The sequence below is a fragment of the Colletotrichum aenigma genome, assembly GCF_013390185.1.
Source record: "Colletotrichum aenigma strain Cg56 chromosome Unknown KSG_Cg56_contig10, whole genome shotgun sequence".
In the NCBI taxonomy this organism is placed as follows: Eukaryota; Fungi; Ascomycota; class Sordariomycetes; order Glomerellales; family Glomerellaceae; genus Colletotrichum; species Colletotrichum aenigma.
In genome coordinates, this window is record NW_023500916.1 from 160776 (window position 1) to 187956 (window position 27181).

At 52.6% G+C, this 27181-nt stretch overlaps 9 protein-coding genes across 9 annotated transcripts; 5 read left to right on the plus strand and 4 right to left on the minus strand.

The window, feature by feature from the left end:
• Positions 1–3625: 3625 nt before the first annotated feature.
• Positions 3626–5596, plus strand: MFS2-2 (MFS siderochrome iron transporter 1; the record flags this gene model as incomplete). Its single annotated transcript, XM_037329136.1, has 5 exons — positions 3626–3834; positions 3887–4104; positions 4158–4806; positions 4862–4984; positions 5041–5596. 5 exons carry the CDS (start codon positions 3626–3628, stop codon positions 5594–5596), a joined length of 1755 nt encoding a protein of 584 aa, XP_037172155.1.
• Positions 5597–6880: 1284 nt separating this feature from the next.
• CGCA056_v013895 (General alpha-glucoside permease) lies at positions 6881–8804 on the plus strand (the record flags this gene model as incomplete). The annotated part of the gene is made up of 4 exons (XM_037329137.1): positions 6881–7046; positions 7108–7937; positions 7991–8286; positions 8480–8804. 4 exons carry the CDS (start codon positions 6881–6883, stop codon positions 8802–8804), a joined length of 1617 nt encoding a protein of 538 aa, XP_037171904.1.
• A 501-nt stretch (positions 8805–9305) lies between these two features.
• CGCA056_v013896 (uncharacterized protein) lies at positions 9306–10082 on the plus strand (the record flags this gene model as incomplete). The annotated part of the gene is made up of 1 exon (XM_037329138.1): positions 9306–10082. The coding sequence occupies one exon, from the start codon at positions 9306–9308 to the stop codon at positions 10080–10082; it is 777 nt and encodes a 258-aa protein (XP_037172261.1).
• An 892-nt stretch (positions 10083–10974) lies between these two features.
• Positions 10975–12948, plus strand: CGCA056_v013897 (uncharacterized protein; the record flags this gene model as incomplete). The annotated part of the gene is made up of 2 exons (XM_037329139.1): positions 10975–11564; positions 11622–12948. The coding sequence occupies 2 exons, from the start codon at positions 10975–10977 to the stop codon at positions 12946–12948; spliced, it is 1917 nt and encodes a 638-aa protein (XP_037172065.1).
• Positions 12949–13239: 291 nt separating this feature from the next.
• Positions 13240–14340, minus strand: ustQ-5 (Tyrosinase ustQ; the record flags this gene model as incomplete). Its single annotated transcript, XM_037329140.1, has 3 exons — positions 13240–13560; positions 13619–14011; positions 14077–14340. The coding sequence occupies 3 exons, from the start codon at positions 14338–14340 to the stop codon at positions 13240–13242; spliced, it is 978 nt and encodes a 325-aa protein (XP_037172066.1).
• Positions 14341–18000: 3660 nt separating this feature from the next.
• oxd-0 (Phenylacetaldoxime dehydratase) lies at positions 18001–18435 on the minus strand (the record flags this gene model as incomplete). The annotated part of the gene is made up of 1 exon (XM_037329141.1): positions 18001–18435. One exon carries the CDS (start codon positions 18433–18435, stop codon positions 18001–18003), a length of 435 nt encoding a protein of 144 aa, XP_037172067.1.
• Positions 18436–22090: 3655 nt separating this feature from the next.
• CGCA056_v013900 (uncharacterized protein) lies at positions 22091–22869 on the plus strand (the record flags this gene model as incomplete). The annotated part of the gene is made up of 3 exons (XM_037329142.1): positions 22091–22461; positions 22512–22560; positions 22630–22869. The coding sequence occupies 3 exons, from the start codon at positions 22091–22093 to the stop codon at positions 22867–22869; spliced, it is 660 nt and encodes a 219-aa protein (XP_037172215.1).
• A 738-nt stretch (positions 22870–23607) lies between these two features.
• Positions 23608–24451, minus strand: CGCA056_v013901 (uncharacterized protein; the record flags this gene model as incomplete). The annotated part of the gene is made up of 3 exons (XM_037329143.1): positions 23608–23791; positions 23956–24075; positions 24132–24451. 3 exons carry the CDS (start codon positions 24449–24451, stop codon positions 23608–23610), a joined length of 624 nt encoding a protein of 207 aa, XP_037171628.1.
• Positions 24452–24958: 507 nt separating this feature from the next.
• PEX30 (Peroxisomal membrane protein PEX30) lies at positions 24959–26941 on the minus strand (the record flags this gene model as incomplete). Its single annotated transcript, XM_037329144.1, has 2 exons — positions 24959–25489; positions 25541–26941. The coding sequence occupies 2 exons, from the start codon at positions 26939–26941 to the stop codon at positions 24959–24961; spliced, it is 1932 nt and encodes a 643-aa protein (XP_037172213.1).
• Positions 26942–27181: the final 240 nt, after the last annotated feature.

Below are 27181 nucleotides of genomic sequence, written 5' to 3' on the forward strand. Positions count from 1 at the left end.
GGGGAAGCTTGCTGACAGCTGGGAACCGGCTTGGGCTCTCACGGATTGACTTCTTTCCGAGAGACTGTCCAAAGTCATCTGGCTGTCTCACGGGCCTTGGATTCTAGGCTTAGTATATCGAGCGAAGATCAGTTCTCAGCAGTGCAGACTGGTATCTAACGCGATATGGGGAGTCTTTGGCCTTTGAACATTTGATTTGATGGAAATTCGGTGTCCGGCTTTCGTATGGCTGCATTCACGTCCCTACGTGATGTGGTAGAGAGATCCAAGCTTTGGCCTCAATACTCAATACAAAGCAATTAATTGCCTCCCAGATTGCGTCCATGACGGCTTAAGGGCTGCGGTGCGGCATATCCTCATTTTGGAACCTGTAAGCCTGTCCTCAATTTGTCTCACTGCCAAAAAGGAGACAGCTTCTGGCCGAGGGAGATAAGTAGGTGACCATACGCAATGTGCTGGTATCCTTTCGGACCTTGCTTTACGCCATCTGGCCCCTGAAAAGGTTTGAAACCCTTCTGATGACACGCAGACTCATATTAGCTGATTTTGGGCAATCTTCCAACTCCAGGAAAGAAACGGTCGTCTTCAAACACATATGTGGCTCTTTGCCTGAGTAGTCGACTGAAGCCATCGCAATAGAACGCCTGCTCGTCGGTTCCCGGACCAACACGCCAGAGGTAGTACTTAGAGGGGTGAAAAAGCCCAGTCTGCATCCGACCTCTTCAGCTGCTGTCGAAAATCTTTCCAGAAATGGCTTTAAATAGCGAGGCTCAAGTCGGAGCATGCTCGTCATACAGTCACATTCGCAACTGGCCATCAAAGATATGAGAAGATCAGTTTTTGGATCTTGAACAAAATTGTTGGGATTGAGAGACGGTGAATTCTCAAATTCTGGGTAATTGATTTTCAGTTTGGGTCGCAATTCGAGATCGCTAGAGATCAGTCCCCAGTATAGAGAAACAATACACTCCCGGATGGATGCGAGGTTCTCGAGATGCTCCACATTTGCTGCGCTTTCTTTCTTGTAAATATCCAGAATTCCCCATTTCCAGTGACAAAGATGGACGTCTATCTTCCGAAACGTGGCTGCATCACATTGGGTAACACCATCAGGGTAGTTAGCCGGCTCCTTGCATTGGGGTCCGTAGATCTTGCAAATCGCCTCTTAGCGAACAAAAGATTCGAAAACTTTGCACCTTTCACATTCGGTAAGCTTGCTGATGTCGAACTTCCTTCGTTGCCATGACCATATAAGGCCGTCGGACGAAAAGCCCGGCCGCAAAGACTTGGCGGGGACTCTAGGCATCATCTTGTAAGCTTCCGGAAGAGACGGAGCAGTTGCTTTTGACAAGAAGTCGTCGATTAAAAGCCAAATTCGTTGAAAGAATGAATCGAGCTTCAGAAGTAGGAAAACGGCCATCTCGTTGAGAGGGATCGAAAGCTCACCGGAAGCCCACCTCTTCAGATGTGCGTGATTGTAGAGTTTTCGATCATACGAGCCAGCGTCGTATCTTGGAAAGAATATAACGGCCAGGGGCATCGTCGAGATGTTCCCCATCTAGGTCCCGCGACACGAAAGTGCGCATGATTCGTTTTCTATCGGCCTTACACTGCTGACAAATGGCCGGTGATGCTAGACCAAGCGCCGAGACGTCCTCGCGAGTTTCAATGCTTTCTATGATACGTAGGCGGACCTCAGGTGGACAGTCTTCAAACGCATCCATGGTTAAGGTGTCTCCGGGTTTTGGTGTCAATGATGGCGTAGGTGTCAGTAGTTTTCGGTGGGTGTTGATTGCGGAGGTTCATGCCACGTCCAAGAATGAGTAGCTTAGTATGGTTCGCAATGTTCCAAAATTTCCGACCCGTATGTACGGCCTCTTCAATGATCAATAATTTTCGTAAGACAACAGGGACGGCAAGTGTGTCGCGGCACCGAATGACCCACAATACCGCCACGCTCTACTGAAAACTTCAACCCAGGAAAATGGCATTCATGAGAGCACAAGTGCTGTGAGCGGTATGAGCGGTAAGCACTTGCTGCATGGAGACCAGGGCAGGTGATCGGCTTCGAGTAGTTCCTAGCACCGCCCATCCCGCCAGTGCTCCCAAACAACGAATGTACAAGCGCCGAGGCTTCTAAAGCACTAGCCTTACCTAATTCTTGCTGTGGAAGTCGTCGCAGCCATGACCCAATGAGCTGAGCTGCTGCCTGACGATCTCGACAGTGCTGGGGTCTGCGTAAATAACCTGGATTGAAGCTTCAACCCTCACCAATACACCATCATTGAGGTTCATGTTCCGAGACAGAGACTGGTACGTCGAGTCTTGATTCTGCCGAATGACCTTACGGAGGATGAGACTTGACATCTACTTGGCAGTCTCCAATCTTGTAAACACCGATATATGGAAACGAGCTGTTATGCCAAGGGGAACACTGACGGTGCTTTGATCTATGCAAACCCCACCCAATCTTGAACCCGGCAGTCCGGCATGTGGGATTCCCTCGTTGAACTACCAATCGCGAATTCGGAAAGCCATTACGGAGAAATCAATTTGAAAGCTGAGAGCGAGCGATATTTCTCACACGAAATGCTACTCGTGCTTGAGTGGGTTGAGTTGCAGTTAATGGTCAATTAGGACTAGTCTCGTTGTGACGGTGGTCCCGCCCAGGTGGTGTTGTGGATGCTTCAGGCAGAGGTACCCGAACAGACATGCTTTCTGAACAATCATCTGATGTTCTGGGTTTACACTGACAGGCACGATAAGAAAGCTTGAAATGTGTGCGATCGGTTCCGAGGCTGAATCTGGTTGAGAAAGCGAAAGGATCATTCTGAAGTGTGTACTAGAGTCGCAAATTTCTTCGTTCAGTGCTTTATTCACTCAATGCCAAGGCGTCATGGGTCGTGATAGGTAAGATAGGATAGGGTTGTCCCCTGCGAATGAACGAAGTCTCGGTGGTTAGGAGGGTTCTGCGCCATTCCCGAGCTTCATCGTTAGCACGGGCTGGCTGCCTCTGAAGACCACGGCCCGATGCACTTGACCCATCATGCATCTCATCCTTCATTGGGTTATCATCTGACAGCTCGGGCAACGTACCCTTTAAGTCGTCGGCAATAAAGACAAGAAGGAGTTCGCTCTCAATAAACACCCCTACGAGAGCAACGTCGCCCCGGCATGGATTTCGATCCTCCAATGACACCACTCGAGTCGTGAAAAAAATTTGATCTTATCAATCTAGGCCCCCGAATCCACATCGCGATCCTTCGAGCCACTAGCGAACCACTCATACTGTGTTCTCGGCCCCCTCAGACGAACATTGGCCGAGCCTGCCCGAGAACCATGTCGCCGCCCGTCAATCGACGTTACTTCCCATGGCCAAGAGCGCTGCACTATGTACTCAAGACCGTATCGGCACGCGTTGTTGCATTGTCCACTGCGCACAACCATGTGTTCGTCCCACCATTCCTGCGGCCCATCTCTTGGTGCCTTTTGTGTTGCTGGGAGGATACAAGAACCCTTGCCTCGCCGCCGTTGCATTCTTCACAGTTGAGTCTTTTGGGCCTACACGTTCCACGACCAGATTCCCGGACTCGCCCATTCAAGCGGCTTGTGGCCTCAAGACAACATGGCTTCCCCAAACGAAGCCGCGAGCTCACCAGAGATTGCTCCTGAGCGTCCCGTCCCAGCCCCGATTGACGACAAGGATCCCGAGATCGTCGATGAGAAGCCCAGTTCCGAAATCGATCCCAACACCGGCGGACTTGCAGGTGTCGAGAAGATTGAGGCCTTGACTCAAACATGGACCAAGCCGTGGCTTATTGTCGCCTACATCTTGTATGCACAGTCTCCATAAATCTTCCGGTTGCATCTGCTCACCTCATTCCAGCATCTGGCTTGTCTTCTTCACAGACTCGCTACAACAACAAATTGCTAGCTCTCTACTGCCTTATGCAGTCAGTGACTTCGGTCTCCATGGCCTTATGGCCGCTACGGGCATCATCTCCAACATCGTGGCAGGGGTCAGCAAGCTACCGCTTGCGCGCATTATCGACGTGATTGGTAGAATGCAAGGCCTCTGCATCATGTTGGTTTGTGTTGTCATCTGTATGAAGCCTTCGTCGATGTTGCCGGAGACACGAACTGATATGATCCCGTAGCTTTGATTCTCATGGCGACTTGTAACAACGTTGAAACCTATGCTGCAGGTCAAACGTTCTTCTGGACTGGTATGAATGGTATTGGTTACGTTCTCAACATCTTCATGGCCGATACCTCGACGCTTCGCAACCGAATGATTCTCTTCGGCTTTACATCCACACCCTACGTCTCGAACACCTTTGCCGGGCCTGCAGCTGCTCAAGCTTTCCTTGACGGCAGCACTTGGAGATGGGGATACGGTGCTTTCACAATCATCATCCCGGTTATTTGCGCCCCCCTGATTATCATCTTTACCCTCCAGTTGAACCGAGCCAAGAAACTCGGTCTCTACGTCAAACCCCATACCAACCGCACCTTCTGGGAGTCGGTGAAATACTGGTTAATCGAATTTGATGTTGCCGGAATCCTTATCGTCGTTGCTGGGTTCTCGCTGTTTCTGCTGCCATTCAGCATCGCTGGTTACCAGGCACACAAGTGGGTTGAGCCCAGAATTATCGCGATGATCGTTATCGGTGGTCTTCTCTTGATCGCATTCCCACTATATGAGAAGTACGTTGCGCCAAAGACTTTCATTCCTTGGGAGTTATTTCAGAACAGAACAGTCCTGGTCGCTTGTTTACTCGGAGGGAACATGTGGATCAGTTTCTAGTAAGTCCAAAACTTCAGATGGATTATTAGCATTTCAACTCTAACGTCGCGGTAGCTGTTACAAGGTTCAGTTTTCGTCTTATTTGCAGGTCGTCTACGACCTCAGTGTTTCCAGAGCTGGCTTCATCACCAATATCTTCAATATTGTATCTTGTGCTTGGGCGGTTCCGGTTGGCCTGTGAGTGATTGTCGTAATACTACCGTTAGTTCTGCACTGACATCTCTTGTGTCCAGTCTCATGCGCTTCACCGACCGATACAAGTGGCTTGGACTGGCGGCGATTCCTCTTCAGATGCTTTCTACCGGTTTGATGATCAAGTTCCGTATGCCCGATACTCACCTCGGCCTTGTCATCATGTGCGAGGTTCTCGGCTCTTTCGCCGGTGGCACAATTGTCATGGTCGAGCAGATTGCCATCATGGCTTCCGTTGCTCATCGCGATGTTGCCGTCGGTCTCGCTCTACTGGCTCTCGTCACCAGTGTTGGAGGTGCTATTGGCCAATCTATTAGTGGTGCCATTTGGACCAACTTGATGCCCTCGAAGCTAGAGCGCTACCTTCCCGACGAACTCAAGGGCCAGGCCCTCCTCATCTATGGTGATCTTGTCACTCAGCTCAGTTACCCAATGGGTACTCCCGAGAGAGACGCCATCATTCGTGCGTACGGTGAAACGCAGAAGATCATGATCATCGCGTCGTTGGTGGCATTAGTTGGATCGATTGTTTGGGTTTCTTTGATGAAGAACCATCGCTTGAGTGACAAGCAGCAGACAAAGGGTGTTCTGTTCTAATCTGGGTCGGGCTGTTCAGCTGCATGCTGTGAAGCTGATATTCAATGAGCGATACTTACATCCTGTTTTTTTTTTTATTCAACGAGTTGTGTGAGAGGTATGAAATCATGCAGAGAATCTGAGCTACGTGACGGGCTTGTCCTAAGGCATACGGCCAGTGGTCCATGATATTGGATTCGAAACAATGACTCCAAGCTGGCATGACGCAGTCTCACAGAAAGAGACCAATCTTTCACGCAAAGACATTGTGGTCAATGCCCTTCCGCAGGCCATTTGTGCTGAGGTTTGCTTTCAGCGAATGTCACCCAAATATAGTTTTGACTTCAGCAAGCCATCCCAGCCATTTAGATGGTCAAGTAGGATAGTAGTGACTCCAAAAACACTAGGTGTCAATGAGAACATGGCAGAACCACCGCTACACCCCATTCAAAACATGTCTAAGCCTCTCACAGCCCAATCGCGACCTGAAGCCAACACCACCGTGTTTCCTCCAAAGCTGGTGATCCCGAAACCCTGGGACCTTGCCGAATCCGAGGCAATGTGCGGAGGGATCCGGGGTTGGTGTGGGGTCGGAAGACGGAAAACGGAGCTCGGAAGGGCAAAAAATGCCCAATCAGTTCGGCGATCGACTCACTGACGAAGCCACGAGGGCTAAGAATTGCTTGAAACGGAATCTCGCATGTACGTGCCGCTGCTAGCTAGCCGGGTATGCCAGCCGAGTGTGTCTAGGGTCCGATATTCGTTTTTCGTTGGTAGGCTCTTGAGTGATGTTTTTGGCTGGGACTCCGGAGCAAAGAGGTGTGAGATTCAATCCCGGCCCACCGCCGGAGCCGTCACAACCAATTTCCGTCTACGAAATTCCACTCGGTGTGTTCAGGTTGGTCGTGGCCTCCGCAAAAGAACCTGCAAGAGAACAGGTCCCGCGGCGCTAACCCGCAAATGCAGGCCTCTTCCCCGCCCCCAGCCTCCGAGTCATGTCTTCACCAGGTCCATGTTGTGCCAAAGACGGTAGTCTTTAGCATTCTGGCACTCGGGAGATGTCACCTCCACGTGGAAACTGCGGAGGGCGGGGAGCGCTCTCCATTCACCCACGGGGAGAGCTGGCAAGCCCCTGAACTTGGTTCACGCGATGACAGTTTCCCCAGAGTATAAGACTTTGGGCGATCCCACCGGATCCTGGAGCCTTGGACAGTCGAGGTCCCTAGAGCACGATACTTGATTGTCTTTGCAACGAGGTCCGTTCCACTAATCCAAGCCGTCAGTACCGAGTATTCGTAGCCCAGCATGGCGGATACGAAGGCCGAACCAACGGTCCAACATGAAGACAAGCAGCGTTCGGAACAGCTTGAGGACGTGAATGTCGCAGCTGCGGCCGCCCTTCCAACAACTGCGGTCAATGACAAGCTCACATTTGCGGATTTTTGGGACAACAAGCGCGTTTTGGGTTTCTGTCAGTTCATCCGATTCGCCTTGTAGCTTGACCACCACATACTAACCTGACCAACTGACAGGTTTGATGATTTACCTTCTGCCGATTAATTTCGGATATGAAGTCACCACGATCGGGAAATTGCTCGCAGTCACACCCTTTGCTAAAAGATTCGGTCACGAAGTCGGCGGAAAATGGGTTGTCGCAGCCCGCGACCAACAAATTCTCAACGCCGGCGGTACAATCGGTATTTTCGTCTCGGCTTTCGCAACAGGCATCGTTAGCGACTTCATCGGCCGCAAGCGAACCATCATCATCGCCTGCTTCATCTGCGTGGGTGGTATCATCCTCCAATACTTCAGCACGACCGTTCTCATGTTGTTCGGCGGCAAGACCGTTGCCACTTTCGGATTCGGTCTGGGCCATTCGCTAGGCCCGGTGTTTGTTGCTGAGCTGGCCCCAGTCAAGATGCGTGGCGTGTGCCTCGTGTTGGTCAACACGATGATCACTATCGGCCAGTGGCTCAACTCAGTGACGGTGCTGGGGAGTGATCACTACAACAACGACTTGTCATGGAGAATCCCTCTCATCACCCAGCTTATTCCTCCCGGCCTGCTTCTCCTTGGTCTTCCTTTCCTTCCGGAGTCCCCGAGTTGGCTCCTCATCAAGGGCCGCCGGGAGGAGGCAGCTAACTCATACCGACGATTCAACGGACCCAAGTTTGATGTTGATGGGGCTATGGCCGTAGCAACAATTGCCATTGCTAAAGAGCAGGAGGCCAAGAAGGAGCAAGAGTCCAGCCGCTGGCTTGATTGCTTCAAGGGCTCGAACGGGCGCCGCACTCTTATCATTGTCATGGTGTATCTCGCGCAACAGGCGATCGGCGTGAATTTTGTTAGCGGTTATTTGACGGTTCGTACACAATGATAACAAAATGACAGACACAAGAACTGACATGTCATTAGTATTACTTCCGTCTTGCCGGAGTCAACAACCCCTTGGCGATCGGCCAAGCCGCCTACGCGATCCAGTTTGTCGGTAACATGACATCATGGCCGCTGGTCGACAGATACGGACGACGTCCCTTGATCGTTGGCGGTGTCTGTACAATGACCGCTCTTCTGCTCCTTATCGGCGGCATCAGCACCATCGGCACTCAAACATCTCTGTCAGCGACAGTGGCTTTCATGGTGGTCTGGGGATACTTGTATCAGGCGACCCTTGGCGCCGTTGCGTACTCTGTTGGCGGAGAAACTGCGAGGTAAGCTGCACGGATACCATGTTCCCATGTGTTGAAACTCGGGACCCAGAACCAGTCAAACGGTTTGACCCTGAAGCCCCAGTGTTGGCGAGACGGTGATGCCGGGACACCGGGTTGTGGGCCGCGACAGACCGGGGGCCCGTTCAAATTTGTAACAAGGACTGGCTTGCTAACGAGATTGCGAAAAAAACAGTGTGCAACTCCGTCAAAAAACCTACAGCATCAACATCATGTGCTCGACTGCGGCGTCTTGCCTGGTGCAGCAGGTGATGCCCTACCTGATTAACACGGATCAACTTAACCTGGGCGGGAAGGTCTGCTTCATCTTTTTCGGCCTGTCTCTGCCCATGTGTGTCTGGCTCTACTACTACTTCCCCGAGATGAAGGGTCGCAACTACGCTGAAATCCAAGAGATGTTCAGCAACAACGTGCCGGCGCGCAAGTTCAAGACGTACGTGTGCGAAGTCAGCGCCGGGGGCCAGGCACAGGAGAAGAAGCTGCAAGAGGAGGAGGCATGAAGGGGCAACCGGTGGGGAGGCGGCAGCGAATGGTGTAATGTTTAATGAGTCGCTCAAAGCCTGAGGGCCATAGGGCTCTTCTGATAAGAAGCTTAAATGAGCAAAACACCACCCGCGTTAATGAACACACGATGTCGCGTGCAGCCATTGGTGGACGCCCCCCCATTTGAGCATTTCGGTTGGCTCTCTGTTGAGTGTTGCACGGAAATTGACAAGGGACTAATGCAGTGACGATGATTAGCGACGTTTTATGTTAAATAAACAACGCAGTGGGCCGGGATCATGATCGGAGATTAGTGTGATCCTGACGCCCTCACGCAAAAAACACTGAAGCTGTCGTAGACCGCCCACGTTTTTCTTTTAAACCCCCGCGCTCCACGATGGCTGTGCATCTGGATCAGCACTTTTGGGGGCAGAATCCAACACCTGCAGTTGATCACTGAGACATTCGGCAACCTGAACGACGATCAGCAGCGATCAGCAAACCAACACCGATTCACAATGGTTTCTCAACGGCTCTGGTGCCTTGGCGCCGCCCTTCTTGCTTCCTGCGCGCAAATTGTCAGCGCCGACATTCCTGAAAACGCCGTCGAACTCGATCTCGTCTTCCCTCGTGATGGCGGCAAGTACGGTATGACTTCCAAGGGCTACCCGGTCCTCCTCAACATCCAGAACCCCAACGTGGCCTACCATTACGGTTACGGCTTTGTCTGGGACATCTACTCGAGAAACAAGAACTCCTACCTTCGCACCGCTGCTCACGGCTCCCTTGGCGCCACCATCTTGAACGACACCGAGTTTGGTGACGGCCCGCACCTCGAGGTTGGCTACACCGGTCACCTCGCCGCGGGGGACTACACCTTCGCTTGGGTCTACGGCCTGGGCGCGCAGTGCGAGTTCACCGAGCAGCCTACCTACAGCGAGTTCAACCTGAACCCTCGTGTCGCCAACGGCAGCTTCGACTTCACTGTTGAGAGCGACGGCTCTGAGCCAACCTTCACCAAGACCTGCCCCACGGCCGTTGGCAGCATGAGCTACGCCTCTACAACGACTTACAACTCTGAGGCTACCAGCGTCTGCGGCGTCACCGCGACTCCCACGTTCGACACCGATCCTTGCAAGGCTACCCTCAGCAATGAGCAGGCAACCAGCGTCTACAGCGAGTTGGGATACGCCGCTGCCACCGGATCTTCCAAGGGAGCTGCCGACTCGAAGATGCCGTCTGCGTCTATCGCCTTGTTCTCTGGTCTCCTTGCTTCCGTCGCGGCCTTGGCATAGACGTAGAGACACAGCTTACTCGCGCATGTGGAAGAGGCGCGCCAACCATGCGACGAGCAGCATCCAGCTGAACAGCGACGGGCATCGTGACCTGCCCGATTCGCAGCCCTACGGCCAACACCTCCCTCGAGCGGGAGGGTGTCGAGTGGCGGAGCGAAGGCGACATATGCAGATAGCATCGATTGCGTCTTATCTTGCTGCTGTGCCGTCGTTAGCGTCACTGTCTTAAAGTTGCATCGCAGCATGCCAGCCTTGTTTCTGCCCACAACTGCGCTCTTTTGCCCTATGGCAGAACGGCACAATTCCAAAAATAAGCCAGCGATCTGCACAACGTGGCTCGGCGCGGACCTGGGCCTCCGTTAGAGCCTCTGGGTGGACAGAAGTGATTGAAGAGGGGGGACGGGAGGAGAAACAAGAGTCACGAATCTGAGGGGTTTTGAGAGACGGAAGAACAAAAGATACCCAACCACCGTCGTCCGTGTACAGGGTTGGTTCAGTTCAGCCCCCATGGGCCCAGATCACTGCCGTCTTTGGTAGCTCGAGTCGGCCTGCAGGGAGAACAACCAATGACACAGGACGTCGGCTGACGTTAGCAATGAATACACAACCAACGATCCAACGGCATTCGTCGCATTCTGTTCAGGCTCCGATATGTGACATGCATCTTGCATTCTGATGGTGACCTGTCAGCAGGCATCCCACTCCGTCTCGGAGGGATGCCGTCGGCGTTGCCCAGGCTCCAAGAGTAAGACAAGCTTTCTAGGCAAACTGGTATTAGTTGAGGCTCCCCGGACTCCAGCCACCATGCAACTTGCCGTTTGATCGGATCATCTGTGTTTGCTTTTCTGCCAGAAGCCGTTGACACATGCGACCAGGATCGCGACCAAGCGCAATGGCACACCAGTACCGTCAACACTCGCATAATGCGAGCACGAGCTCTGAAGACACTATTTTTGTCAGCCAGCCAGACAGCCCGTTCATTCAGAGCCCCGACAAACGACAGAGCCTGGGATCTTACAAAGCCTATCAATCGCCCTACGTTTCTGTTCATCCTGAAGATGTACCTGGCAGCGAACCTGCGTTGAGTAGCACTGGCGAGTCGAGACGATCCACTCGCTGGAGCAGAATCTCAGAGAAGACACATCAAGCCCGAGAAGTTTCCAACTCAGGAACATGGACCTTTGAAATAGCCAGTCTTTGCGTCACCGTTCTCGCTGTTGCTGCCATCATCGGCGTGCTTGCTGCGTATGATGGTCGGCCCTTGGCATCATGGCGATTCCAAATCACCATCAACGCCGTAATTGCAATGCTCGCCACTGTCGCGACTGCAACTATTGCCGTTGTTCTCTCCAGTGGTATCAGTCAGCTTAAATGGATTCACTTCAAGACTCGTCGCGAACCTCTGTCTGACATGGAGGTTTTCGACGATGCAAGTCGAGGGACCTGGGGAGCCTTGATGATGCTCCTCAAGCTCCGCGGAGGGTAGGCCGACCCCGCCATATATACAGTAAGAAGGGGACTGATATTACATTTGTTCAGATTTCTAGGGTCATTCGGCGCTTTTGTTGCCATTCTCACCTTGGCATTCAGTCCGTTTGCACAGCAAATTGCCACTTTCCACGCTCGTACTACCGATTCCAACGAAGGCGCCACCAACCTGCGCTCTCAGCAGTACATGATTGCATTGAGCAGTCAGACTGCGTCGGAAGGATTCATCCCTATTCTGCCGTTTAAAGCTGCGGTCTACAACGGCCTCTTCGCTGAGAACGGCAAGCCGTGGTTAAGCCTTCCTGTCAACTGCCAGACTGGTAATTGCACCTGGGAACCATTCGAGACTCTTGGTGTGTGTAATACTTGTATCGATCAGACCGAATTCATGACCAGGTCCTGCGAAGAAGGCTCGACGGAGGACATGACACAGTGTGGCTGGGCTCTGGATAATGGAGCCAGGCTCAAGACTCACGCTGATGTTTTCAGCATGACCCCCTTATTTCCTAGAGGCCTAGGAGATATGACCTACTCAACCATCATGAAGGTCGTATTTATGGGAACCGAGAAGCAGAATGGTACTGCCGGCGTTGTTGCACCCTGGGCGAGGCAGTGCACATTGCAGGCTTGCGTCCAAACCCTCAAGTCTTCAATCAAGAATGGCGAACTCAACGAGACAATCACCCATGTCCAGACCAACGATTCTGTTCCCACTGCTACAACTAATGACCTGGAGCCCATCTACATCAGTGGCGAGAGCGGCAATGAGACGTATCCCATTGACATGAAGGTCATGATGGGCATGCGCTCGTGGTTCTCAAACCTGTTCCGCAATGGCTCGGCATCGCGTAATGAGGAGGTTCTCAATCAAACCATCACCAGTCCTGACAAGGTGATCGTCAACCTCACCGTTGGTATCTCTAGCGGCGAGACATTCTTCGACACCGACATTGTCCAAGCGTTCTACTGGAACTACTACGAGTACCCAGGCGGTATCGACATGCTGATGAACGATCTCGCCACCAGCGTCACAGTCAGCTTCCGAAGTTTTAAGGGCACCAATGTCACTGGACTAGCACATACCGTGGAAAGTTACATCCATGTCGAATGGAGTTTCCTAACGTTACCTCTACTCACTGTCCTGCTGACAGCTGCTTTCCTGAGTGCTGCAATCTACCAGACCTGGCGTTGGAAGGCAAGTCTGTGGAAGAGCAGCGTTCTTGCGACACTGGTCCACGGACTAGACCGGAATGCGAGAGAGCGTCTTGAAGACTTGGGAGGCTTGCGGGAACAGCAGAAAGAGTCAAAGGTCGTTACGGTGCAGCTAGATGAAGGAGATGGTGGGCTTCTGAAGATGTCCAAATTCGACGACATCTGAGTGCAATTTTCAAATAATGGATTGATACGGGACAGGCATGCAAAGATTAACTGATCCGCTCCTTACTATGATAATGTTAATGGTAATGACCGAAAGCGGTGGTTGGGATGGAGCTTGCGCGAGATGTCAAAAGGCTTTGTCACATATATCCCCAAAAAGCTTTGTGGAGAGCAGTCTTGTTTGAATCAAAGATAAAAAGTTACTCGCATTTTTGACCTGTATCTTGTGTACCATGGTCGATACTATTTACATTCAAGAAAACGCTGATCAGTTGTCATCCAAATCAATGACTTAGACGTACTCGGCGCACATCACGTCGCTACCCAGATCCATGACTTCGGCAATCGTGGCGTTAGGCATGATACCAACCATCCACAAGTTGTGGTTGAGAGTAGTTTCGTTGCCAGAGTCACCGTCATAGTCTAGGATGGAAGCGCTGGGGTACTCCATACCGTTTTGCTCGAGATAGCTGTCCAGGGGAATGTTGCGGCCACCCATGTCGGTCAAGCGGGTAGTGAGGTTGGCCTGCTGCCACTCCCACCAGAGACGGTCCAAGTTTGTGTGGTGAAGGAAGAAGAGCGGGTCACCGGGGCTACCGACAACATCAAGCATCTGTCGGAACGGCGTCAGTTATCAATAAGCCAATGGATTTGGGCAAGGTCAAGCTTACGGTGCCACCAACAGCAGAGTGGCCGGCGGTATGGGGGTTGACTTGGTAGCACTCGAACGCCGCGGTGTAATTATCGGAGGCGAAGCACTCATCGATGTATTGTTGCTGGCCAGTCTGGAAGCCATTGGAGTTGAAGGAGCGAGTCAGGCAGTCGTTGGCGTAGTTGGAGGTGGAGTTGATGTGAAGCGTCAGGTTGACGAAGGGGCCGTCGGTAACGCAGTCGCCGCCCTCACCACCAAAACCAGTGTCGGGATCGAAGACAACAGACTGGTTGAGGGCATCCATGTCGAGGACCTCGTTCCAGTACGGCTGGCCACCCTCGTAGCCGCACTCAGACTGAAGCAAGTACTCGTGGACACGCATGAAGTAGCGGTGCCAGGGGAGGAAAGATCCCTGTGTTGATTATCTGATTAGATCTCCTTGTCCAATCAAAAGTTCGTGTTTTTAGAAGACCCTACAGTGTTGTGGATAACGTTGGACTGCACAATGTGGGCCCAGTCGAGCTCGTCCCAGCGGTTGATAGCACCCTCAATGTCGGTTTTGGCGGTGGTGTTCATCAAGCAGAGTTCTGCGTTGATGTACGCCGACTTCTCGGTGTCTGTCATGTTGTTCCATGCTTTTCGCTGCGTCTTTGTCGTGCAGGTCGTGTTCCACGAGGCCGCGGCGGCCGCGAGGCCAGACGTCGCGAGGACAGTGAATAAGGAACGAAGAGTAACAGTCATTTTGGCCGAGTTCTAAAGAAGGAAAAGACTAAGAAACAACTGAAAAGGAAAGAGCGAAGTGAGATAGTCGAGTTGAAGCCAAGAAGCTGCTGCTGATGAAGAGAGAAATGCCTGAACTCCATGGTGAACAGACACAACTTATAAGATTTTCGCTGACTTAGACCAGGCTACTGCACGATGTTCCTCATTGCCCAAATCGTGATGTTCAACACGGGAGATTACTGCTGCTGCTGCGCAATCGGCCAATGCGCCTCGCTTGGCAAACCGCGTCACCCCGGCTTTATTGGGACGAACCGGCGTTTGTAGCCCACTTCCCGTCCCGTTTCCCCTTTTAAGCGGAGTCGACACCGCAGAGACATGTGGGATGAGGCTCCCATGCTTAAAGCTTCCCCTGACTAAGACCCAGAATAGAAACAAAACTCTCCACACAAACACGTAACGTGTAGCCTTGTTATATGGGAGAAGGGCTCTTTGGCAGCCATTGGCCTGGGTTGCGGTGAAGGCGATTACGTCTCTTCGGCTCCGACCGGTGACATCGCGGCATGCGCGATACCGTATTCTTTTGTGGGGGATCTCGGCTCCTGAACAGCTCCTGCGCGGCTCCCGAAGAGTTGGCTCAGGTAAACAGCAAGCTATCCAATCCGGTCCCTGTTGTCAATGCACGGCAGTTGGGACAGTGTTGCAATGTTGCAAAGTCCACAAGCCGCGTCAGTTAGAACTTGAGTAAGCCTGGGGCTCATCCTGCAGCAACGATGTCTCTTGATCCGGGATGAGGGCCTCTAGTCTCCTGCCTCCAGCTTAATGCCTCAAAAATCGAGAAATCTGTGTATACAGAAATTATTTTGGTGACATCCGGCGAGCGGCTAGCCCGAGGTGGCATTCGCTTCAGCTTGCAGCGCCAAGTCTATCATTGGTGCCTCCATTCAGGTCCATCTACTGGGATTAGGAGTCAAAATGAACCGGCAGTCTTGGCAAACCACAAAGCTGGAAGCTTAGCTTTGCCGTAGAAGGATGATTAGATGCAGACTTCCAGATCATCTCATCTTTGGGATCTGCGCGCACTGGATACTGGCTGCCAACGCTTTGACACTGAACATGTTCTACGCGTAAGAAGGCAGGCTGTGGAGTTACATTGGCTGCACGGAGAGTGAACCAGCTTACCCCGGGAAACCGAAGAATGGAGCGTTCCAGGCCTAAACTCTTGACGATCAGTGACCGTGGTTGGAAGCCACACAGTCGAACGAAAGTTACTTGCGGCTGCCATTTGATAAACAACGAGAGCGCTTGGACATCTTCATTGACAAGAAAACTGATTGCTATTCTTTTTATTTGCTTACTGATATCGCTGATGGGCGAGCCATTCCCAGACGCTGTTGCAACTCAACTTTCGCTTGGTTGCATGTGGCTGAGCAAGTTTTCTTACACGAGTGGAAAAGGCATCCCTGTGTATTACACAACTGCGTGGTCTTGAAATTGAATAGTTTCAAGCAGGACTGGGTACTCCGTGGCACCAGAATGCTAGAATCTAGTTATTCTTTCTAGGATATGTTTGTTTATTCACGACATGCTTTCAGGTGGGGGACCCTAAAGCTACCTAGGTCAAGCCACAACTTTGCCTCCCGTCGGCATTTTGCCTGCGGCTCCCACCGCATTCCGAAGGTTTCTGGACTTCCGAGCATTCCACTTGTCCGTGCTGTTATTTGCAGCTACTCAAGATGCCGTTCTTGGACGAGGTCATTGAAGCCGCTGCCGCATCCTTGGTGTTCTCGGCAAGTCCGTCGGCCACTAAACAAGGCTCGGCTCTTCCCCAGGCTTCGACGGCTAAGCCACTTCAATTCAAGCCTGGCTTGTATTTTCCGCCCTTAATCAGAATTAATGTCTTTTTGCCATGCAAGATATAGCATGAGCAGAATGAGCCATCTTGAGAATCTTCGTGTTGGTTGTTTGCGCGCCGACGTGGGCCGAAGCTTTCCAGTGTCCGTCAGTGCGCTACAGCCCTCAAGATGCGCTTCTAGGTGGTAGGTAAGGTAATCAGCTAAAAACCTTCTTTGACTTGCCGATATTCGAAGACAATACTCTGCGGTAGTCACTCGTCGCCCAAGTCAAAAGCTCTTCTGGTTGCAAGGTGTAGGTAGTTCTTGAGATTGAGCATGATTTGAGACCTGCCCGGCACACGACCCCTTCTCTTGCAGGCTCTCAAAGCTATATTCATTAGCAGCCGGAACGTTCCATCCTAGTTCGGCGACTCTCTTCTAGTGGTAGTGGAGGCTTTGATCTGGGCATTCAAGTGAACTGACGTCAGTGCCATCTTCCTCGCAGAGAACTTTGCTAGTCGTAAAGGGAAAAACAATTGCCTCCCGTGTTCGTAATATGGTAGTCACGGTGTACTGCATGTTCTTCTAACACAAAGACGATCAAAGCTGCCCTGACCTCGCCAAAAGCGAACCATCACCACATGGCCTACAATGACCTACATTTCGGGAGAACAAACCGTCAACAGTCCCAGAGAGGACATTACCAGATCCCATCCATCGAAGATATTGAGTTTGAGGCCTGGCAGGACTAAGCCAGCTTGGGCCATGACCAACATGGCGACTAGCATAATCAACTCTCTACGACCACGGCCAGACACTTCTCGACACTTTCGTTCACCAGTCGTATCCGTACATCTCTCTTTGTGATGACGTCCGCAAATATGCCAAGGCGCCTGACAAGGGGGGCACTTTTACTCGAAAGGAATGTCGTGGAGGTGCCCATCCCCGATAAGGTGAATCCCATTGCAAACTACATTTGTACTGTCACGGAAACCTCTCTCAGACATCGAAGCACCTACTTGTGTCTTATGGCCGGCCCTCGCTCAGACTTCGACTGCCACGTCGTTCATCAATATAGGAAGCCTTATTTGTAGTGAATGGGATGCGATGTTGGGCGAGAATTGCGGATAATTCGGCGTATGAAAATCAGAGACTGGAGCCTGCGGTATGGATTTGCAGCGGCGACGTCGTTGGTTGTGCGGCGAGACCCGAGGGACGGCAATGATTTAATGCGCAATGCAACCCTTTTTTTCGCGTGATCGTTTCTTGAAGAGACTGAAATGATTAGGGTTGGTTTGATACAACAATTACAGACACGCTGAAAATGAGCGATTCAACACTAAAGCTTGACCGATGTCCTTTCAAGGACTTTTCTGGAACACCACTGCTCATAGGATGTTGGTTGACAGCACGCACTCCATAGCCAAGAACACAGGGTAATCGGCAACTGTTGTTCTGGGCAATAAAGACATGGTTCTTTTTATGGGAAAGAACGAGTCGATCGGCCTGCGCGTCTACTCCACCTCGGGAGTGGCTAGCTCCGGTGAGTCGTCCATCGTCAAGTGGGAGTGCCAAGCGACATGGACTCTAACGGTATTTCCGCTGAAATGTCCACATCAGCGGGGACTTCAGAGCGGCGGCCGAGACGATCTTCGGGATATCGGACAACCACCGGGGGAAGACCCGTGACACCGGTACGGATCTAGAGCCCGCGGTATATATAGAAATGTCCGCATGCCGCCCGCGGCAAACACATCCGAGCTTCACATCTCACCAAGGAAGAGCCATCATGTGTACGCTTAGAGTCGAAAACCATGGTGTTTTTCCTATCTCCATGAAACTGCAACTACCTCGATACGTCATCCAAAGAGATGAACCTAATTACCCCAGTGGTGGGTAGGCAGTTGACGTACTCAAAAGAAGCCTCGCCTTTCTTCAGTACCGATACCTCATGCCACGTCCGGAACTTCCTGTCATTACCGAATGTCTTCGCGTGCTTGACAGCCCCGAGGTAGATCGCGAGATGGGATTTGTGTTTCTTGGCCCACTCCTCCAGGGCTTGCAAGCTCGTGAAGAACCCAGCGCCACATGTTTCTTTCTTCGTATGGCCTGCTTCATCACGGTTGCCAAGATACCTCAACCCCATCGCTCCGCCATCATTGCGGTTGTCCCATAAGTAACCCAAACCACTCCTCAAAGTTGGCTCCAGGTTATTCTCATAGGATTCGGTTTCTTCAGGGCCACAGTTCTCCCAGAATTGTCCAGATCGGATGTGTACCATGTGGTCATAATTTGTCCCAACCAGGTGTTGCCCAAGTCCCTTCGGTGCCTTTTCTGGCCTGCTGCCATGAGCTGCATCGTCTTGCTCGAAGAGGTCGTGCGCAGATTCAGGAATACGGTCTCTCGCAGCGCCCCAGTACGCAGTCAACTCATGTTCCGCCGTCTTGGTTCCCGGCAATTTCGCCAATCCAGGGAGGTAATCGAGACCAGAGTAGTTTGTTTCCAGTCGAGAAATCGGTGTGAGGAAACTTTCGGTCCATAACCCAACATTCTTCCGGACGTTCTCGGGCAGGCTGGAGTGTATTGAGGGGAGACTGAGTCGCTGCAAGCTTCGCTTCCCTCTCGCTTCATCGTTCCAGTAATAGACCCAAATACTTGTACCCGGCAAGTCATCGCCATCCAAATAGTTGAACCGCTCTTTTGCCAGTGGCGGGTCTTCATCTCCGTCAAGCCAAGCCTGAACAGCTGCGTTGACTTGCTCGATGTCATTGTCGCTGGAGTGCGGCTGCACGCCGATGTAAGCCGTGAACAGCCGCTCGACACCGGCTGGAAGGACCAGCTGCCAGCGGGGAATCGGAGGTTTGTGATTCTTTGGCTGTCGAAGAGGATATGTTCACAAGGGACAGGCCATGTTTGCATCTTTCGCGAGTGCCTGCCTTTGATTCTAAGTCTCGTTTCGAAGCTTGAGAGGGGTATTATGTGCTTCAATTATCCACGGGAGTATGTCAGAAGGGCGCGGTCAAACGACATGCAGCGGAGCCGATCAGGGAAGAGCCATTACTAACAGAAAACGCCATTGGCCACAGGACCGGAATCATGCGAATCGCATCGGGAGCTACTTTTGGCTCCGAGTCGAAATGGCGAATAGGCCATTGATACTACATGCACCTGTCATGGGCAAGAAACTGTGCATGTACTGTTGGACAAGTCAGCGCAAACATACAACTCTGACATCTTTTCCATTGTATTGAATGATTTGAGCGGGAAAACATATTCTTTCAGTTGGCGAGATGTTCGTTTCGGGTTCCCTCCTTTGAGTGATTCAGAACATTGGATGGCACCAGCCTTGGAATAATCAACAGACTTACTGGTTAATTGAGTGAATGACACCACGTCAGTCCTTATGAACCGCAACAGCATATTTTGCCGTTATATCTGCGAACAAAAGAATTGTCCACTCGTTTTCGGAGAGACACTTAAGCCCGGGCCCAAACCGCACCTTCTCACGTTGGGTTTTCAGCGTCACAGTAAGACAACTCCAACAACTAAGTGAATCACAACCAAAAGAACTTTCCAGCCTAAGAAATACCACATCAGAATCAATATCCAATTTCCACCAAAGGTAAGCAACATGTCTTTTCCAGCCTCGCATACTTACGTCCCGGCCACGGCACCAGCTAAACGTGGCCCTTCTCTTCGAATTGACACCTCGTCCTTCGAGTATAGCGAGAAAGCGGTCTACCGAAAAACCCTCCGGATTGCCAACCTGTCTCTCTCTGCAGCCATCGAGGAAGTTTCCAAGCAGCCCCTTCCGGAATATGACCCCTACTCTCATGAGCGAGCGCAATTTTCCAGCTTCGCCTTAGAGCACTCGGGCGACGAGGGTCAGATGGACTACCTCCACTGGAAGATGGTGCACAACTGCCGCCCGGGGAGTATTTGGGCCATGTGCGGTTGTGAAAATACCATCATCGAAGTGCCGGGCGAGGATGAGGAGCCCTTGACGAATGAGGAGTGGAACCGGCGACTGTATGATGACCAGATCCCATTTGGCCTTCCAACGAACCAGCCTTCGACTGCGAACATCAACAGCGCAATACTGACGGATTACAACGGACCCGACTCACAGTCTGGCTCTTTGCAGTCGTTACAGGAGGCTAATACGGGAACCATTGCACTTGATCAGCAGGATCTGCAACAGAATTGCGATGGGTCTCCAGGTTTGGATCAGTCTGTCCCCTCGGAATCGTTGAGTCCTCTCGATGTGAGTCCAGTCGAGCCTTCGCTTCAAATGCCCTTTCCTTCTGAGCTACAAGCATCCTCTACAGACCTATCTGGTCAGCCCGCGTCCCAACCCGAGCCCTTACTTCAAATGCCCTTCCCTTCTGAGCGGCAAGCATCTTCTACAGACCAACCTGGTCAGCTCGCGCCGCAACTAAATGAAAACACCGAAGAGTTTGTCCCAAACCTTCGGGGAGGTGATACCCGAAACGAGCGCGATGCAGAAGGAGGGCGCTTAGCGTGTTCGAAGAGCAAGTTGCAGGTGCACTTAGGCCTGCAAATTCTGATAATTGTCTGCGCGATTGGAGCCCTGGCAATGCTCATTCTTCTGATTATATTCTACGTCAACCGGAAGCTTCTTTCTGGCTGACTGCCGGCGCGTAGTTCTACACAGAAGCACTTTACTATTGGGTAAGTTGGAAGTCAAAAGGGTGCACAGCAATGCAGGACAATAGAGGAGTTTTGATATGCGGCCGGATACTTCGGGCTAACCGAACAATATGACCTGGTTGCATCGACTAATATCTCGTTCCGATGTCTGTGTTATGTTCATCACCGCTATTGTCGTCTTCACGTTCATCATTCATACCATGCATGCCCCATTGGCTTGTGCCGTCAACAGCAACACCTCACCCAAGAGCATCTTCGCATCATCTGCCTTCGGTGGATGCTGGCGTCAGCAAGACTAACCGACGCATCCGGCAGTCTGTTCAACGCAGGCCTCTCTCGACGACTAGCCTGGAAGTCATACTGGTGAACTTACTTTCCAAAGAATGTTCCATTTTTCATCATGTTTCACCAGATACAGCACGGCCTTAGATGAACCGCATCTGATCTAGAACAGAAACTGCTGCACATTACCGGCTTCACGAAGTCCACGAATGAGTGACCAGCGGCTGCTCCGGGAGATTGCGGCGGACGTTCGAGAAATCATACCGTTGACGAGGCCGGTTCTCGAAACACTCACCGACCTTTCATAACTGTGATTAGGAGCCCATGGTGCACACCACATCACGCCCAATTTGGTATCATGACGTTCATTCATAGTTTGACAACGCATGGATGAGGCTGTCGAGGTTGACCCGAGCAGTCGGTGTGGAGGTCCTGATTCGGAATGAGGGGTTGAACGAGAGGACGGAACTTGACCAAGAACAGTCGCCATGAACCTGCGACATATCGTACAGGGTTCGAAAATCTTTCACGTCTAAAGGTGATATATACCTGATTAAATAATAGCGAGAATAGTGGCGAAAGGCAGATGCTGGTGATCACCATCATCTCCACGCATTCCCTTTCTTCCGTAAACACACGGCAAAGCGTTCTGTTATTACAAGATGGACATACATCACAACGACGACCGAATGGCAGTCGCGGAATGGCATGTCTTGGCAGATTTGGAAAGGGTGTAGGGCCCAAGCTCCATCCGTGAGAACATGCCAAACCGGTGAGGGGGTTCGTGATTTGCATGATGAAGCCGCCAGGTTAGCTTTTCGTCCGATGCCTAATCATTAATCTAAACTGGATACGGATACAACACCAAGCTCCTCTGAATATCTAGAAAAGCTCTCTGCAGCCCGACAGTCTGTAGATGGTATCAGGCAGTAACTCGGTCTATCACAAAAACTTCTCACAACGTTACTTGATCTCCTACAAACATGTTGAAGAACTGCATGCAAGCATTCCTCCTCACCCTCTGGGCCTCACACACTTGTGCCAAAGCTCTGGAGGCTCCCATTCCAGGCTACGGCGTCTTTGTCCCGCGATGGGAGATCACCGGTCCAGACGGTAAGAACCTCGTGCTCCGCGGCACGGTTGAGGAGGTCGCAGGCCAGCTCCGCAGCATGAACCCGGATTGGGATCACAAAGCCGCCACCCGCGATCTTCAAGACCGCGCCGTCTTTGACGATAAGTCGAACACGCTCTGCCACAACTTCCGCGAAGGCAACCGCTCGGCTGCCACGCTGGATATTGACTACCTTCGCTCCGTGCCTGGGAAGCCACTGAATGGAGCTGGCCCGGCGAATTGGTATGTTTTGAACTACGCCATTTTAGAAGAGCGCTGCTAACCTGTCACAGCGGAAGAGTAAGCTGCCGGAACTCGACCGGAATCTGGTGGTGCAACGACGTAAGTGAACAACTCCACCACTCAAAGCAGGTTTTCTGAGAGCACATCTAACATCCCTGAACAACTCAGGTCAACAGCCCCAAGGAGCTCACTTCCTTCGCTGACATTGCAGACGGCGCCAGCCGCGTCTTGAGCGTCTGCACAGACAAGTTGGACGCCAACCAGGGAGAAGCAATGACCGTCAGTGGCCAAGCCTTCCATCCGGAAAACTGGAACGTGGTCATTCGGGGTGGCGACGATTGTTCTAACTCTGGCCAGAACATCTCAGCCAGAGGACTGAAGCTGTCTCGTTTCTTCAAGTTTTTGTGAACATGATCAGGGCAGGCCAGGTTATGAATCTGGAGTTCGTTCAACTATCTCATCGCCGGTGGCCTGACTGTATCTAGACGTGTTGCAACTAACAATATCCGCCGTTCATGAATCTTGTTCACAATCAATACTTTCCTATGCCATGATAGCAGCTCAGTGACACCAATCCTGATGTTGAGGAAGTTTCTTGGCTCGCCCAGTGCGAGATTTCATAGTAGGCGGAAAGCAGTAAAAGCACTTCGACCGGTGCTCCCTCCAGTAAGAGGAGCTTGATAGTAGTTCAGCTGTGTAAACATTGCCTAGCGAACTCGTGTCCTGCCTTAATGTATGAGTGTAACTTGATTAATCTGGTGTACCAACAGCAGTGCAGCGCCTTGAGCCATACTGCGTGTGCCAGCAACATCGAGATTTTCACAGCGACTGTGACTTTGCAGAGACCGAATAGTAATCATCGCCATAATCCTCGAGGAAAGGGGTATTGATTTCTGACTTCCGATTATTGATGCGCGTGTCAAACACGACGTTCCGTGGAGAAAACGACCCAGACATTCGCTCTCTTCACAATTGTCCACCATGACAAAGTGCCAGAAATGAACCGCAAATCATCCCATCACGATGCTCATATCAGTGGATTCTTCAAGAACCGCACAACTCTTCATGTTCCCTGGCTTTGAGAATATTGAAATCGGCGTAGTCTAAGTCTGTCGGCTCTCCCCCTGATTCCCAGGTTCGAACCCGTCACGAAAGCTCACCCAGAAGGCCCTCCCAGCTCTCATCTTCCAGAGCCAAACCCCCAGACGTAGTCCCATACCCCCTCTCCCTCTCCCTAAGCACGCCCTTCCCCCTCTTCTCCTGCATCTTCCTCTGATCCTCTCGATACCACCTCCAAACCGCAACCCAAAACCCAACAAAGAACAGCATCCTAAATCTCGTCAGCCCATCCCTCCATCCATCACCATGAACCGTCCAGAAATGAGAACTCACCACATCGAAACAATCCCAATCACAAGCCCCACCAACCCCTTCCCCTTACCGCCAACACCCCCCGCACAAACAACAACACCACAAAAGCTCGCCATAACTAACCCGGCAGCCTGCATCCCCAAATCTGCTAGCCTCGTCCGCGCCTTCACCCCATACAACAGCACCCCTGAAAACGAGACGCTGAAGAGAACCAACAGCCCCGGCGACGCGACCTCGGCCAACCTGTGTCTCGTCAGCATTCATTCCCTCCCTCTCACGTCAAGTCATGCCAAACATACCAAGCCCAAACCTCAAAGTCCTCCCCATACATACCCATCCACACAATCCACCCCTCGACAAACACCACAGAAACACACTGCATCACCAGCAACGCCGCAAAGGCGACATCTCCCCGACCCAGACCCCACCATCCTTCCGCCTCAGCGCCGCCGGAGGAGCGGTCCACCCGCAACCTTCTCAACGCTGCCTCTTCGTCGTAGTCTTGGACCGTGATGATGGGCAGATACCCCGTCGACTCGTTCCACGCCACCTTCTCCTCCTTGGGCGAGCCGACGCGCGTGAGGATCGCCATCAAGGCGAGCCGTGATGCCGTTTCCATGGTTTTCAACCTCTCTGCGTGTGTTGTGTGACGTGGCGACGTTGTAAAGTCCGGAGCCGTGATCCGCTTTTGTGCGATTCCCCGGGTCATCGACTCGAGCAGTGAGCGAAATAGAGATGTCCGACTCGACGTGCGTTTTTACACTGGCAAGTTGTATCTGAACGCTGTCATAATGTCAATAACAGTGAGTTATGGTGTCGTTTGCTCCACATGACCACCACCACCACCACCACCTGGCACCTGAGCACCTCATCCCCGCCCCCTCAGCAGGCCAACCCCAAACTCATGTCTCAGTAGCACATGAGCACGCGCGAGACTCGGCATCAGTCAAATATCTCTGTTATACACGCTACATCATTACTCCAAATCATAATACCGTCCGGAACCCATCATACTCTACAGCCGACAACGCCAAAAATGCCCGCCCATCCGTCCGTCCAAACCATGCCCTCCCAATTGAAAGGAGAAGATGAAGCGTCATCATACTGGCCACGGCGGGAATCGCCTTTACTCCAGGCTCATCCTCGCCTCGTCGCCAATACCCCATTGCCCGCCGTCCTTACCCTGCAGAGCAAGATTGAGCTTCAGCCCCAACGCCGCTGCTTCCTCCTCGCTCTTGGCCTCGCTGGCCCTCCGGCTGCGGTCCTGCTCCGTGTCGACCTTGCTCGAGATGCTCTTGTCCGTAACCTTTCTCCTGAGCGAAGGCGTCTTGAAGAACGACCTTCCACCGGAGCTTGTCGATAGCGTCGACGCCGTATCGTCCTTTTCTCTTTCCGCATCCTTATTATGTATCGTTAGATCCGGCGTTGATTGTGCGGGGGAAACCATCTTCTCCTCGAGAGTGCTGTATCTCTGAGTCGTCAGGGCGGGACCCGGGGGACTACCTATCGGCGAGCCGGGTCGCGGCGGCGCTTGTGCTGCGTCGAGTTCGTGTGCAATCTCGTCCTCGGAAACCTCCACCAGTTCGGCATCGCGGTACCACTTTCTCCGGCGCGTCCATCTTCCCCAGCCATCTGATCCGCGGCGGCCGTTTTGCCACTGTGCCCGTCAGTTCTAGCCCCGTTGCTCTCTTGTCAAGGAGAAGCATACCTTGTTATCGTAGTATATCCAGCCGTTCTTAGCGGCTTCCCCGTCATAGTCCACTGGCTCGGTCCCATCGTCGGGCACACCGTCAACTCGCCACTTGCTGCCCTCAACCCACCGCCAGCGCATGTTGCTACCATCCTCGACTTCGGGCAATTCAAAGGTGTCACGCGACGGCACAGGGTTATTGTGCTCGTCAGTCCATGCAGAGCGTTCATAGGCGAACATGCTCTGCGTCCAGCCGAGGCCGACCCACCGTCTTTGGTTCTCGTAAATGATGAATGTGAACTTTACACCCGCGTCCTTGCTTGTGGCGTTGTTGCTGTGCCTGTGAGACTGCTGGCGTAAGGCCTTGGTCAGCTCTGACGTCGCCGGGCGCTTCGCCTGCACCTTGCCGGGTTCTCCATTCGCAGACAGGTCCACCGCAATTGCCTTGACAGGCTTCTCAAACGTCAGGCCGGTGAGCAGAGCAGCCGTCTTGCGAACCGTTGCACTACGCCACAGAAGTGTTCGAGCGACGCGCATGACCCTGGCATGCCATGTAAGGACTAGGGTGCCGAAGAGCAGCGCTATCCTCCTCGTCGTGATGATGCGCAGAGGAGGTAGAGTCAGAATCACCCAGAACGGCGTGCAGAATAGTATCCTCACGAAGAGCGTAGTTAAAGCCGGTCTGGTGGTGGCCGACGTCGGGGTCCGCTGGGTGCTCAGGAAATCCGTCAGCTCGAGTAGCGGCTCGAGGAGCACGTTACACCGTCCGGTGAACTCCTTCAGGGTCTCGACAATCTCGTCCAACGTCTTCTGGTGCCTTGTGTTTGTAATTTCCGACTCGTTGCGTTGGTGTCCCTTTGCGGCGTTGCCGGTTGTGTTACTCTTCGGCGCCAGCTTCTGTCCCTTGCCTGCAGCCGAAGGTCCCGCAGCCTGTCCACCGGCAGCATCCTTGGAGGCCGGTTCTGTCCATCCGCTGCTGCTCAGTGGACTGAAGCGACGGCCATACATGCCCAGTATCAAGGTCAGGACGACGACGATGGGCCCGGCCATGCGCACGACAATGTCTCCGTACAGCACGACGGCCCAGAAGGAGGCCAGCAGGAGAAAGCTCTCCCATGGGTCGTCGGTGGTCCATGTCAGCAACCCAGCGAGCTTGTTGAGAGGAAGCAAGAAGGGATGCGAGTATGCCAAGGCGCGTGTTATCTGGGGTGGTGTGGCGAGGAGCAGAGGCGACTTTTGATGGACGATGATTGTTGAGCGACGGGAGGAGCGGCTCGGGGTGTTTGCGGAGAGGGTGACGGGGGAGAATGTCGCGTAGGTGGGGGGCGCGCCGGAGGGTGTGCCGTCGTAGCCGGAGCTGGCTTGGGAGGGATCGATCGAGTCGGCATCGGGGCCGCGGTGGGCTTTCGGGGTCGACATGTGGACTAGCCAGGGCGTATCCTACGCGAAGCACGGGGAGGTTAGCCGGGCTGTTGGGGGTGGATAGACGATGGATGCGAGATGACAAGCAGCAGCAGCAGCAGCAGACGATGCGGCCGGGCAAGTCAGTGTCGCTGCGGAAAGGCGCACGAGGCGAGGGCCATTTGGGTGCAGGTCAAGAGAGAGTCGATGTAGTTGGAGAAGAGGGAAGAGGGTGTGGCAGGTGAGGTTATGACGTGG